The following is a 13,251-nucleotide window of genomic DNA, read 5'->3' on the forward strand; positions in this document are numbered from 1 at the left end:
GAGAAATAATGAATAAGCCACTGAAAAAATTACACATTTTAATTTCCACGTGAGAGGGAAACATTTGTTAATTGTGTACTCTGTTTACATTCCAGCTTACAAACATTGCTCACTGTCATGATCATCTGCATCCACAACAGCTGGAACTGCACTAGAAATTGCTTTACTGCTTCCAGAAACAACAGTGGACCATGCAATGTTCAGATGTCATGGCACAGCTCATGCATTGCTTGAAGATTGCACATAGCATCCAGCATTCTAGTCCATGGCAACAGTAACTTTTTTAAGACTCTATGGTGCAATTGGCTGCTAGCCATTACTAGGAGCAATTCCCAAATAGCCAGTTAATTCAAACCTCTGAATCATTTTCCTCAACCCCAGTGTGGAAAGAAGACCACTCCATATTACTTTAATGCATTGGTACTCACGAAGAGCAGCAGCACTATTGCTGTTGTTTGGGTAAAACAACTTTTGAGTAAAGCACTGCTCACCTTGCCCACCCTCATGTTGACTGGCTACAACTGTAATGCACCGTGTGTCACCATACCAGTACCAGCACCTAGCACTACTAACAACACAAATCTCAACGCACAGTCTGATCATTATTCCTATACAGTTGGATATCCATATGGTAAACAGTTTTCCATTTACACAGGTCATATTGTTCAAGTACACTTGTACCGAGATTCCATTCTTCATTTCACAGGTTAAGTGATTCAGCCTCTATAACAATTACCAAATGTCAGTTTAATAGGTTTAATAAGCTGTTGATGGTCTGAAATCAGTCAGTTGTTTGAACATTAGTAATTCAAAAATTGTGGACTCAGAAAATTTCATGACTACAAGATTCCTTAATTTGTTTACATTTTCCACTCATATTTAGAAAATCATGACAGCATTAGCATACTGTTCCCATTCCCTGCAAAATAACTGCACTTGCAGAGCTATTTGACCGAGTGAAGTGCCGCATTGGTTAGCACACTGGAATCTCATTCGGGAGGATGATGGTCCAAACAAATATGTGGCCATCCTGATTCAGCTTTTCTGTGATTTCCATAAATCATCCCAGACAAATGCTGGGATGGTTCCGTTGAAAAGGGCATGGCCGACTTCTTTTCCCATACTCCTAAGCCGATGGGACTGATGACTGCACTGTTTGGCCCACTTCCCCCAAGTCAACCAACTAGAACTATTTGCCAGGTATAAAAATGTACTGCATGCTCATCATTTGGTTTCAGAAGGGCATCTATCCGTGTGAAATTCATATACACACACAATAATAATAATAATAATAATAATAATAATTGTATTGCAATTACACATCACTTTAGGAATACAATTACAATACAGCACAAAATGCACATAAGTTACAAATTTACAGACATATTATTTATATAAATTGTCACATCTGGTGTAGTGTCAGAGATGTTTCCAGGTTCCCACGCCCGGGTTCCCGGGTTCGATTCCCGGCGGGGTCAGGGATTTTCTCTGCCTCGTGATGACTGGGTGTTGTGTGATGTCCTTAGGTTAGTTAGGTTTAAGTAGTTCTAAGTTCTAGGGGACTGATGACCATAGCTGTTGAGTCCCATAGTGCTCAGAGCCATTTGAACCATTTTTGAGGTTTCCAGGGCACGAATTTTGAAGGCAATCTTCCACAATGTGTCTGACAGTCTGTTTTGGAAAGCCACAGATGTACTCTGCAGTGGTATTCTTTCCAAATCTGTAAAGTAAGTCACTGCATCTCCTGTGGTTGGTTCAAATCCTGTGTACTTCACATCCTCCAGGGCAGACAAGTTCCCATATTTTGTTGTTAGCATGGAGAAAGCTCTGGTAGAATGTTGTTACTACTCTTCCATCCAAGCTTCAGGGAGGTTGAAGTTACGGTCCGCAAGGTTGATAGCTGTTCTAAGTGGCGGATGTCTGGAGCAGAGCTTGTTGGTTTGGACAGCAGGTATGTCCCCATGAACTGACAGCACCTGGTTGTTGCAGATTTTCTTTATTACCTGAGAGGATTATTATTTCTTTTCAGGTTAGTTGGTGGAATGCGGGTCAGGGCAGACAGCCAGAACACTGGAATGGACTTGATTGTATCAGTAACAATCTGCATTATTTGATTTAGTTGTGTATCTATTAGTGTCACATGGCTGGTGTTTATTCATACAGAGCTGCAGTAATCTGCCACAGAGTAGACAAGGCCAAGGGTGAGTGATCTTAAGGTCGAAGCTGCTGAACCCTAACGGTGAATCACATAATTTTTGCAGAATATTAATTCTTGATGTCAGTTTTAGCTGCAGGGCTTGTTAGATAGTGTTTAAATGATTGCATTCTGTCGATTATAACTCCAAGCTCGTGTGGATATTTGCTACAGGCCAGGCTGTTGCTCTTTAAAAATACATCCATTTCTCGGTTGGCAAGAATATTACTCTGGCAAAAGCAAGTGGATTCAGTTTTGTTAGGGTTTGATTGAAGTCGTCATTTAGGAAAGTAATGTTGTACTTTACTTAGGTCTTTTATTAATAAGTCATTTGTGACAATTTGTTTGTCCTGTGTTGCTGTTACTCAGTCTTCAGCATAACTAACCTGCCTGGGTTGAGTGACTTGCATATCTGCAATGTAAAAGTTAAATACTAGCAGAGCCAGTACTGAGTTTTGAGGTAGGCGTATGGTTGAGGATCTTCTGATCACTAACGGTGTTGCCTAAAAATCACCTGCAGTGATCTGTCAGCCAGCGTATTGTTGAGAAGTTGGTCTATTCTTCTGCAGTATATTACACAGAGCAGCTGATACACAACATCCTGCCTCTGTCAGTATCATAAGCTGCAGACAGGTCAATAAATACAGCAGAAGTCTTTAGTTTTTTCTGGAGGCCAGCTTCTGTGTAAGTTGTCAATGAAAATACGAGGGTAATCCCAACAGTAAGGTCTCCTATTTTTATATAAGTACATAGACCTGTTTATTTCTGCAATGGTTTACATCAGTTTACAGCTTGAACATTTAGCTATTTTTCGACATAATCACCATTTCTGTCGATGCATTTTTGTAGACGCTGTGGCAGTTTTTCTATGCCCATGTCATACCAGCTCACCGCCATGCTGTTCAGAAAGTTATGAAGCTCTTCTTTCACCTCGTTGTCGGAGCTGAATCGCCGGGACCACAATTAATGCTGACAGGTACTGTGAGACTATGAAAAAACTCAAACGGACAATTCAGAACCGGAGAAGAGGAATGTTGAGCAATGGCATACACATTCTCCATGACAACACTCACCCACACATCGCTCAGCAAACCGTTGCTCTCCTACAACAGTTTCAGTGGAACATAATCACCCACCCACCCGTCCTGACTTGGCGCCCAGTGACTATCACCTGTTCCCTAGATTAAAAGAACATTTGGCCGGAAAGCGATTCAGCTCCGACGATGAGGTGAAAGAAGACGTTCATAACTTTTTGAACAGCATGGCGGCAAGCTGTTATGACATGGGCATACAAAAACTGCCACAGCGTCTACAAAATGCATAGACAGAAATGGTGATTATGTTGAAAAATAGCTAAATGTTCAAGCTGTAAACTGATGTAAACCATTGCAGAAATAAACAGGTCTATGTACTTATAAAGAAATAGGAGGTCTTATTTTTGGGATTACCCTCGTACTCGATCCACACAGCTTCAGTTCGGTCGAAATCCAGTCTGTTGAACAGGAATCTTTCCAAGTATCTTGGTATGTGTTTTGTTACACATCATACTCAGAAGGGCGATAGGACAAGAACTTGGATATTTGTGGTTGGGTTTACCTGGTTTTAAGATGCCACTGACCTTTGTCCGTTTTCTAAGTTGTGGAATGGATCCTGTTTGCAGAATCTTGGAGAAGAATTGGGCTAGCCATAGTTTAGCATATATACCACAGTGCCAGAGGAACCATTGAAACCTGGAGCTTTACCTGATGATGTGTGCAGCAACTATATTCAGTTTTATGAGGTTGTTGTTGCTCATTATTCGATTAGCACCTCCCACATTGTTTAATAGTGACCTGACTCTTGTGCTTGATTGTTCGAAGTCAAGTTTTTCAACCATGTCGAGCCGTTGCTGGTGGTGCTTGTCCTCAAGACTATGCAGCAGTTAATTTGCTATTTCTTGCTCTCAGTGTCCCACGTAACCTTTGGGAATAAACTTTCTTGTTCTGTTCAGTACTTCCATAGTTATTGTTCAGGACAGGGATCTATCCCACAGTCTTATCGAGGTTTTAGAGAAGTCAGACCATTTGCTTTCTGAAAATTTCAGCATGGGTGAGGAATGGATTTTAGCAGTGAGATTTATAAGTTTGCTGCTGGTATTACTGGGTAGTGGGAAGTCATACAGAATTCTCTGTGATTGCTAATGGCTTGAGGTTATCATTTGAAGATATAAAACGTAATTCAGGTTTGTACTCTTGCCTCCATGCAGCTGATCTAAATGTGAACTAATCCTTGGCATCAAAAATTAGGCTGAGACTGTGTTCTTCTGCCTATGAAATTAAAGCTTCTCCATTGGAGTCATTAGAGCTATACTTCCATTGCTCATTCTGGCTGTTGAACTCCCATGTAAATAGCTGGGTGGATATGTGTGTGAGGACTTGAGATGGCCATTGAACTGCTTGAGGATTGTAGATGTTTACAGTAAGTAACTATCCAGTTTTTATAACAACTTCTTGGATTTCGTTACAGGTTAAGAAGGCACACACTATTGTATTGCATACATATCCTGTAGGCTGGGTGGTAACTTGCACGGAGGAACTCAAACACTTGTATTTTACCCCTTGTCTTGAGTTGCATGTATTTCTTGGAGAGCAATCACTTTATTATTATTTTATAGGCAGAGCTGCGTGAATATTGGCATTTAGATCTGTTAATGCTCTCCATGTTGATCTGTAAGATTCTAGTGCTGGGTCTAAACTATCTAGGTCCTTTGGTCCTTAAAAGAACTGTTATTGATGTTAGCAGCCATAGTGATGTGCCGTACTAAGAGATTACGAGTATTGTCTAGCACTGAGTGATTTTGATTGCTTAGTGCTGTCCAGGTCATGTGTTGAGTCCAGTGTAATGTTACTTCATGGAAACATGTGTACACTGACTTCAGTTGTAGAGAAACAAATATGTGTGATGAACAGTGATTTTATCAGCCAAGTATGTCCCCCAGTGCCAACAATCATGTGTCCACTAACTTACTACAGTTTTATGCAAAGATAATTTACAGGGAGGCAGATTGCCACTGTGATTGACATGCCTATTCTGTACATGATGTTGTTTGTTGATATATGTATTGTGCACTCAGTGCCTCAGTAAGGGGCTGCTGTTCCTGTCTTTTGTTATTATGGAAGATTAGCTGCAGCATGTGATGCCAAAGCATGTGATGCCAAAATTGGAAACGATTAATATGGGAACACACACTATCTCCACTACCCAAAATGGCTCAACCGGTAAAGCAAGTCTTGTCACTTCTGGTGCCCACATAGATTTGCTTGTTTTGATCACTGGATGAGAGCACAGGCACTGACTCCATGGGGCCTGAGGGGGCCCGAGCCCCCTCAAAAATTTAAGAAAATTATTAGTTATATGCTTTGTAAAATCACAAAATTATGTTGGAATTTTTTATTTCCCTTGTTTGACGGTAGTTACCTTTCAAAATACATTCAGTAATGAGTTAAAACAAATAATTATTACAATAGTAAGCAGGTTAACTGAAAAAAAGTGGTGTGAATCATGATAGTGTTACGGTGCTGCGGGCACACTTAGAATTTCGTTCTGGTGCGCAAACCTTCGGGTAAAGTCTAGTGCCAGCAGGCCAGCGCTGCAGCTGCAGCAACATCAAAAGGATTGGAGCAGAAGTACTTGGAACCCTCCGCCTCGCGTGGCCTTGACGCTTTGAGACATTACGACGCCACAGCTATATAAAGCCCACCCTGCTGTCGCAGTCATTTGGTGTGGGTAGTTTCATTCAGTGCATGTTGCAGACATGTTTAGTCTTCCAACTTTAGTGACTAGTGGGCTATTTTATATGACTATATTTTATTTGTTTACCTTAGTCTCTCAGTGTATTGTGAATTAAGTTTGCAATGGATAAATTGGTTACCAAAAAGGCGTGCTTGGAAGTTGCTGATACTGCAAGTCAATCTCCAACAATAATCAGTTGTTTTGTCATCTTCGGGTTTCAGAAGCCTTGGTTGATCAAATATACATGGATAGAATGTGAAGCACCTACCGAAAAAGTTTTTTTGCAAAACCTGCAAAGAGGCAGATGCTAAAAAATCTATTACAATTTTCTTCAAAAAAAGAAGATGCATTTACTTCCATAGGGTTTTCTAACTGGAAAAAGGCTTTGGAAAAATTCCATCCTCATGAAAATACGTTTACCCATAAAAAAGGTGTTCTGAAACTAAGTCTATCACTAACCGAAGTGTGGCTTAGCTCTTGAGATTTTCTGCAGAGGACAATACAGAGGCAGGTTACAAATGTTCAGGCTGGCTACCTTGAGTCAGTGTTACAATTCAAGACAATTCTTTTTATGTCTTTACTGCCATGCAATGAACCCAGTAGAAGATGTCAATGAAAGTATTCAATGCCCTCGTCTTAAGTGTTGCTGATCTGGAAAAAATATATGTGGGCTTGATTTGTATATTGAATGGAAGGCATGATAGTTTTGAAGACTTTTGGGAATTGTGTTTAAAAGAAAAACCTTTACAAGTTGATGATCCTTCGCTTCCTCGGAACCAAAGTATACCAAAGAAGTATGAAAACAATGAAGCCAGCTCACTGCACACTTACAAAACCCCAAAGAGATACTACAAAGCTAAAAACTATAAAGCTATTTACATTGAAGTTTGTAAAACAGTGCAGTCTTGCATTACTGAGAGGTTTGCTTCAACTGGACTCACACAGGTCATTGCAGTTGAAGAAGAGTGCTTGCTTTTAGTAAACTTGGGAAAATCAACTTAGTTTTTCAAAAATGACCTAGACATTGAGAGACTGCGCTTACACTTGAATATGTTAGCCGATATCGCTAATAAAAAACAACTGATCTTAAAAACCATGCATGATGTAAGGAAGTACATAACACAAGAGCCTGCAGTTGGGGAAATGTTATGTGAAGTAGTCAAGTGCATTAAGCTTCTCCAAGTAGTTCCAATCACGACAGCAACAGCAGAATGGTCATTTAGCACCCTTAGACAGCTGAATTCATATCTCCGATCAACAATGGTACAGAAGTGATAGAATAACTTGGCTGATCTTCATGCCCACCAAGATGTTTTGGATGAATTGGATATCTGACCAGTCATCAATGGCTAAGCCATGTCTCCGCTATATCCTTTCTTTCAGGAGTGCTAGTTCTGCAAGGTTCGCAGGAGAACTTCTGTAAAGTTTGGAAGGTAGGAGGCAAGATACTGGCATAAGTAAAGCTGTGAGTACCAGGCGTGAGTCATGCTTCGGTAGCTCAGATGGTAGAGCACTTGCCCGCGAAAGGCAAAGGTTCCGAGTTCGAGTCTTGGTCGGGCACACAGTTTTAATCTGCTAGGAAGTTTTATATATTCACTGTTCTATAATATTACTGTAAATTAAATTAGCTTTTTACGAAAATACCATGTGTGTTTATGTCTTGTTTCTTTTTTCAAAGCCAAAAAAATGTGTGAGGCTTGTCGAGTTTCCCGGAGTGTCAAGTTATCGAGAGCCAGTTTTTGGGCTTCTAATGTTGATCATATGACTCTAAAATGCTTAAAAAAACTTTAGAACTCAATATTTTTCATCTAAAATTTAGAAAATTTCCCAGGGCAAGACCACCAGTATGCCCCCCACCCCCAATATTTTTTGTAAGTCAGTGCCCCTGGATGAGAGACAGTTAATGATGCTGTTGGTGACTTGTGGAGAAAATTCTCAAATTGAGTTAACCTCTCTCAACAGCCATAATGTTGCTTGATGTTAATATGCAGCCACACCTGACCATCTGCATGTGTTCATTGTTGTGGTCGCTTTATGTTGGAATCACTGGACTTAACACTTTGATTTTCAGTACTTTATATTTTGGAAGTAGCTCTTAGTCTCAATTGAACAGATGTCCTGCACCACTGACACTACATTGTCACAGGGGCTTGACGCAGATGCCTTCTGTGCATGCATCAATACTTACTATACTGACTGAATAAATGCCTAAACCAGAATGTTAATCCATTGGAAATTATCAATTGTGTTACTGTTCCGCAGTGTATCAATGTACGAGGCTGTGAGATGACGTTTGTCTGTGACAGCTCTTGTTGCTTATTTTTTGAACAGGGCATAACTTCTCATTATAGTCCAATAAATATATGGTTTAGATGTGAAATGTTACAGTACTTATGGAAGCTGTTTGTTACTGTTATTGTTCACAATAAATGTAATCCCTTTACTACCATGTCATGTCGACACACTTGGTGCAAGTTAGTAAGTTCCCTCTGCCACTTAGTGTAGTACTGTTTTGTGTTTTGCATAGTGAGTAGTTTTTTTGTGTGTGATTCTTAACTGATCACTTACAATTTTGAAATAAGAGCTTTATGGAATTTCATTCTATTGCCATTGCAGGAAAATGTTGGAGGAACAACATATTTTTATCCTGCATCGGGTGGGGAAAACAGCAGCTTAAACAGCAGTGGTCTGAGTTTGAATTCAAACACTTCAGTTTCTTCAGTGGTTCTGCCTAGTTTTCATATGTATCCAGGGACTCCAACCCATTTGCACCCTGTTCCACAAAGCAAGGCTGGCAGTGGATTTTATATAGCAGAAGAACTGCGTCTAGAAGCCCTGCATAGAAATGCTCTTGTACTTTCTCAGCCTGATCCAGACCAGTATCCAGGTAACATTCCATATAATTGTAAGCGGTACTATAATTTTGTGTTTAGCTTTATGTGCTTCTAGTGCTCTGCATATAACTGTTATTACTTGTTATACCAATTAATATTATTATTATTAATCAACATAATATTTGTTATGTTTACTGCATTAATAACAAATGACAAATGTGCCATTGTGGAATTTCATTTGTATATAAGCCCTGAGCCTTTTGGAGTACCAGTATTCATCTTCAAATTCCTACGTTCACATATTACATATTGCATGATGTCAGCATTGTTTCGTTTGCTGTTGTGTTGCATGAGAAATATTTTGTGGTTGGCACTACTTTTGACCTATGTATGTGGATGAAACAGATTAGCAAGCCTTTTGTGTAATAAACATGTAGGGTTATTTATTAGCAAGGTAAAAAAGTTATGGGGTATGCTGACTTACATGGGCTGCAGTTTCAGCTTCTGTAATTCTTTTATTGTAAAGATTTTTTTTTCCAAAAAACTCAAATGCTTCACACCGTAAAACAGTGTGGAATATGTCACTAATGCCATTCACTGTGTAATATATTACACGAAACTGTACATGAATATGTACAAATTTTCCAGATTTTATTTTATTTATTTATTTTTTACAATTGCAGCCCATTATCAAGGAGTCTAGCATAGGCCATCCAGTAAAATTTTTGTGGATGTTAATAATTGTATGTATTAATTATTTATTCCTAGTACTTTCATACATTTTGGCCCAGAAATGCTAATTTTAAAAAAAGAAGTTACCACTCCTGCTGCTGCTACTAGTACAACTAGTTACTACTATTTCACAGCTACAACAGAAACTCCATAACCAATTACCTAGCTACTAATACTACCGTTAGTGCGAAAGATTCAGTTCTGTTTATGTTATTTATTAGGGTCATCTAAACTGTTGACATTTGTTTCCACTGCTGGATCTGCCTCATACTACCTCGGTCAACAGCCATTGTCTGCATGATTCCTTGTGCATAGTGCAGCATGTTAGCAGCATTTCCACTGTAACATCTTAGAATACACACTTTCGTGATCACTTGCACCATTGCAATACAAATTCTTCGAAAACTGTTTCATTCAGTGGTCACCGACCTCGTTTGCCTTCTCTCCATATGTAAAGTAATCCATAATAGCTGGGATGGCTGCATGTTGTTGTGCGGTTGAGTGCTTCTTGAAGTTTTCCTTGGCCTTCCTGAATACTGCAGCTGCAATATCATCCAAGGTGCATCAGATTGACTCATTCCTCAGTGCTGCTTTGGGATCCAGCATCCTTAATGCCTGAGAACCATTAGTTGCTTTGTATTCGAAGAGCACACAGTCCCACAGAGTGTCTGTTCTGGAGTGCCCATACTGCCACAGGTGCAACTATAATTAAGCTGTCTTTTTATTTTGTGCAGATACGTAGCATATGGGTCATGATCAGTCAGGTAATGTCTAATTCTGCAAGATGGCTGAATATATCTCATTTTTAGCCTCTCCATGATGTCATGGAGAAATTTAAATGTTCTCGTTTTTCTGATTTGTAAGTCCAGTGGGCATATTTCTAGAATTGCTAACAGTGCATCATTTGAGGTAATGAAGTAGGCACCCATTAATCTTAGTAATATTCCTCATTGAAATCTTCTGACTGATGCAGCTGGCTTCACAAGGTGCAATTGATGAGCTCAAATGCTCGCAACATATCCTGCAACTGATGCTAGTATATACTGGTGGTTACTCTGATTGTTTTCAAGGAAAGCTGAAATAGCCCATGTGCAGTAGCTATGATTTTGTGCATCAGGTGTGTGATTTTTCTGCCTGCTTTCTCTATATGATGTGCAAAATTACATCATTTGTACAGGAATACCCCTAAACATCTCGTTACTACTCTTTTTCTAATCATTACATCAGTTAATTTTATTTTAGGATTTCTTGCTAGATTCCCTTTCAGCATGAGATAAAGTTTTGGGAGGTGTGTGTGACGGTTTGACACTTCAACACCATCCTCAAAGTACTATCCTTCAAGGTCATGGAGTGCTGCATTACATTTGTTTTCTACAATATTTCTGGACTCAGCACTTATGATGAACAACAAGTCATATGCAAATGTTACCAGTCTGCTTACATTACCACTGTCATGTAAAACTTCTGTTATATGGGCTCCAATTTTGCACCCAAAACTCTGGGCTTCACACTAATACCTGTGGAAAGCGTTTTGTTATGTTCATCATCAATTCCTGTCCTGGGCATATCAGAGGTGCACATCTCCTGAGGCGGTAGTCTCTAACGATGTTGTACAGCACATTAGGACACTTCAGCTCCCAAAGAAAGACAGCCACCAAAGGTTATCGAAAGCACCAGTTATGTCAGTCATCACTACTAGAGCGTACATAGAATGATTATCTGTTGCTAGCAACACTGACTTATTAATTGGGTCTTCAGTTGACTTGCTGCTTCTATACCTGTACTGTTGAGAGTTCATCCCATGTAGCAGTCTGTGATCTTGCAATCTTTTGTGTTATTGATTTTCCAATAACTTACCAGAACATTCAGCAGACAGATTGGTCTGTAGGGTGTTGGTATAATTGGATCCTCTTGTCTTGCCTTTTATTGGTAATCACCACCTTAGCATTCTTCCATGATGCAAGGGCCCTTCCTTTCAAGAACCACTTCTACATTTCACACAAGTAGATATCTAATTGTCATTTAAAGCTTGTATTACTTCGGCAGGGATCCTATCTGGTCCTGGAGATGTTTCTTTTTCAGTTTTACAATTATTTACCTAGTTTCTTCATGTGAAAAGGAGTTCACAAGCTTATTGTTTTATAGTTTGCCCATAACATTGTTCGTAAACTATGACGTTAGGGAGCACTTATGTATATAAGTAGAAGTGTTATATATACATACTAAGGCTAGGCACAAATTGAGATGCCCATAGCGCGAGTGGCGCAATGCACATTTTTCTAACTTCACGGGTTCAAGTGGGCTACGCAGATTGGGTCATGACGAGATGGTGAGATGACTCTTGCCTACACCTGGTAAAGTGGTATGGTTGTGGCACAGTTTGTTACACCACATTAGCGATGTGAGAGATGTGAGATGGGGAGTGGGAAAGCAGTCTTCCCATATGGACAGTAGTAGCATTGGCCATGTGAAAAATATTACCGTACTATTGGCCACTGTCATTGAGTATTGTTTTGCTTTTCATCATTTAAGCTATTGATCTTTTTTCATTAGTACATTATATTTTTCAGTTATTTGTATCTGTGTAGTTTTGCTATTTTGTTTTGTTATTTTCTTCTTTTGTCAAGAACAATTCACAGTTCAATGACTGATGAGCCATTAGACACTGGGATTATATCTTCTGCCTTGACAATGTCTTCAGATCCCAAAATCAATAGCCCATTCATTGTTGGAGTTGTGAAATAGTAAGGTATACTATAAAATCACATGATCAAGAAGCAAAGAAATTTTAAATATATAGAGGAACAAGGTTGCCTGTGTGCTGCATAATATTCTGTTGTATCTGTATGATCTATTACAAACTTTTGAAAAGTGGGAGTTTCCACAAGTTCTTTTTCTCTGTGCTACTGATAAAAAGGATCCAAGATAAGAAGTATGCAAGATTCACTGTGATTACTTGGGTATGGATGTAATTAAGAGGTATCGTACTACATGCATGTGGACATCAAATTTTCACTGTATGCTAGTAACAGTCAAGAAGCTCCAATGAATGACACTGTTCATTTCAGTGGTTGCACACACAGTATCAGCATTAATGAACTGATTGCACAACAGGCTAAACAAATGAGGAAGGTGGTCACTATTATTCTGAAAGTACCAATAAACTGAAACAGTGTGGTGATTTGATATATTTAATTTGTTTAAATGTATTGCTGATGAAGGTGGGCTTGCATTTATGGCAGTGTTTTTGAACGATGCGATGCAGAGAGCTTTGCGATACAAAATATCCATTCATAAACTGCACATTGCCAGTTTGGCAAGATGTAGGTGTGTAATTAGTATCCGGAATGTGCGTGTCACTCCATTTGAAGGGCGCACTTGTCGTACGTGTCTCAATATGTGCAGGTTCTGCACTGTACATGTGGAACATGCACATCATGCTACTAATGTCATGTCATTTCACACATGCTATACACATCTCCATTTGCATTTAGCATAAATGAAGGTAAAAATAAGGGATGTTGTTAATGAGTATGTTGTTAAGAAGAATGTTGCAATGTTGCTTATACATTTCCTGTATTGTTAAGAAGAGTGATAGAGAGGGTTGGGCCACTGTTGTGTCCATAGCCATCTACTTGAAATGATATATTGAATGGTACATTGTTAACAGATTACATATTTTGAGGAACTATCAAAAAAGTCCAATTTGAGAGTGAAAAA

General features: G+C 39.2%; 1 protein-coding gene across 3 annotated transcripts in view; it reads left to right on the plus strand.

Moving 5' to 3' along the window:
• LOC126259309 (PAN2-PAN3 deadenylation complex subunit PAN3) overlaps positions 1-13,251 on the plus strand; it is a 129,618-nt gene that overhangs the window by 13,554 nt on the left and 102,813 nt on the right. For all 3 annotated transcript variants that reach the window (XM_049955986.1, XM_049955983.1, XM_049955985.1), the window contains one exon: positions 8,582-8,852. In XM_049955986.1, the coding sequence (XP_049811943.1) occupies positions 8,582-8,852 (271 nt within the window). The remainder of the gene's footprint in view (positions 1-8,581; positions 8,853-13,251) is intronic.

This window comes from Schistocerca nitens, chromosome 5, assembly GCF_023898315.1.
Source record: "Schistocerca nitens isolate TAMUIC-IGC-003100 chromosome 5, iqSchNite1.1, whole genome shotgun sequence".
NCBI classification, from domain to species: domain Eukaryota; kingdom Metazoa; phylum Arthropoda; class Insecta; order Orthoptera; family Acrididae; genus Schistocerca; species Schistocerca nitens.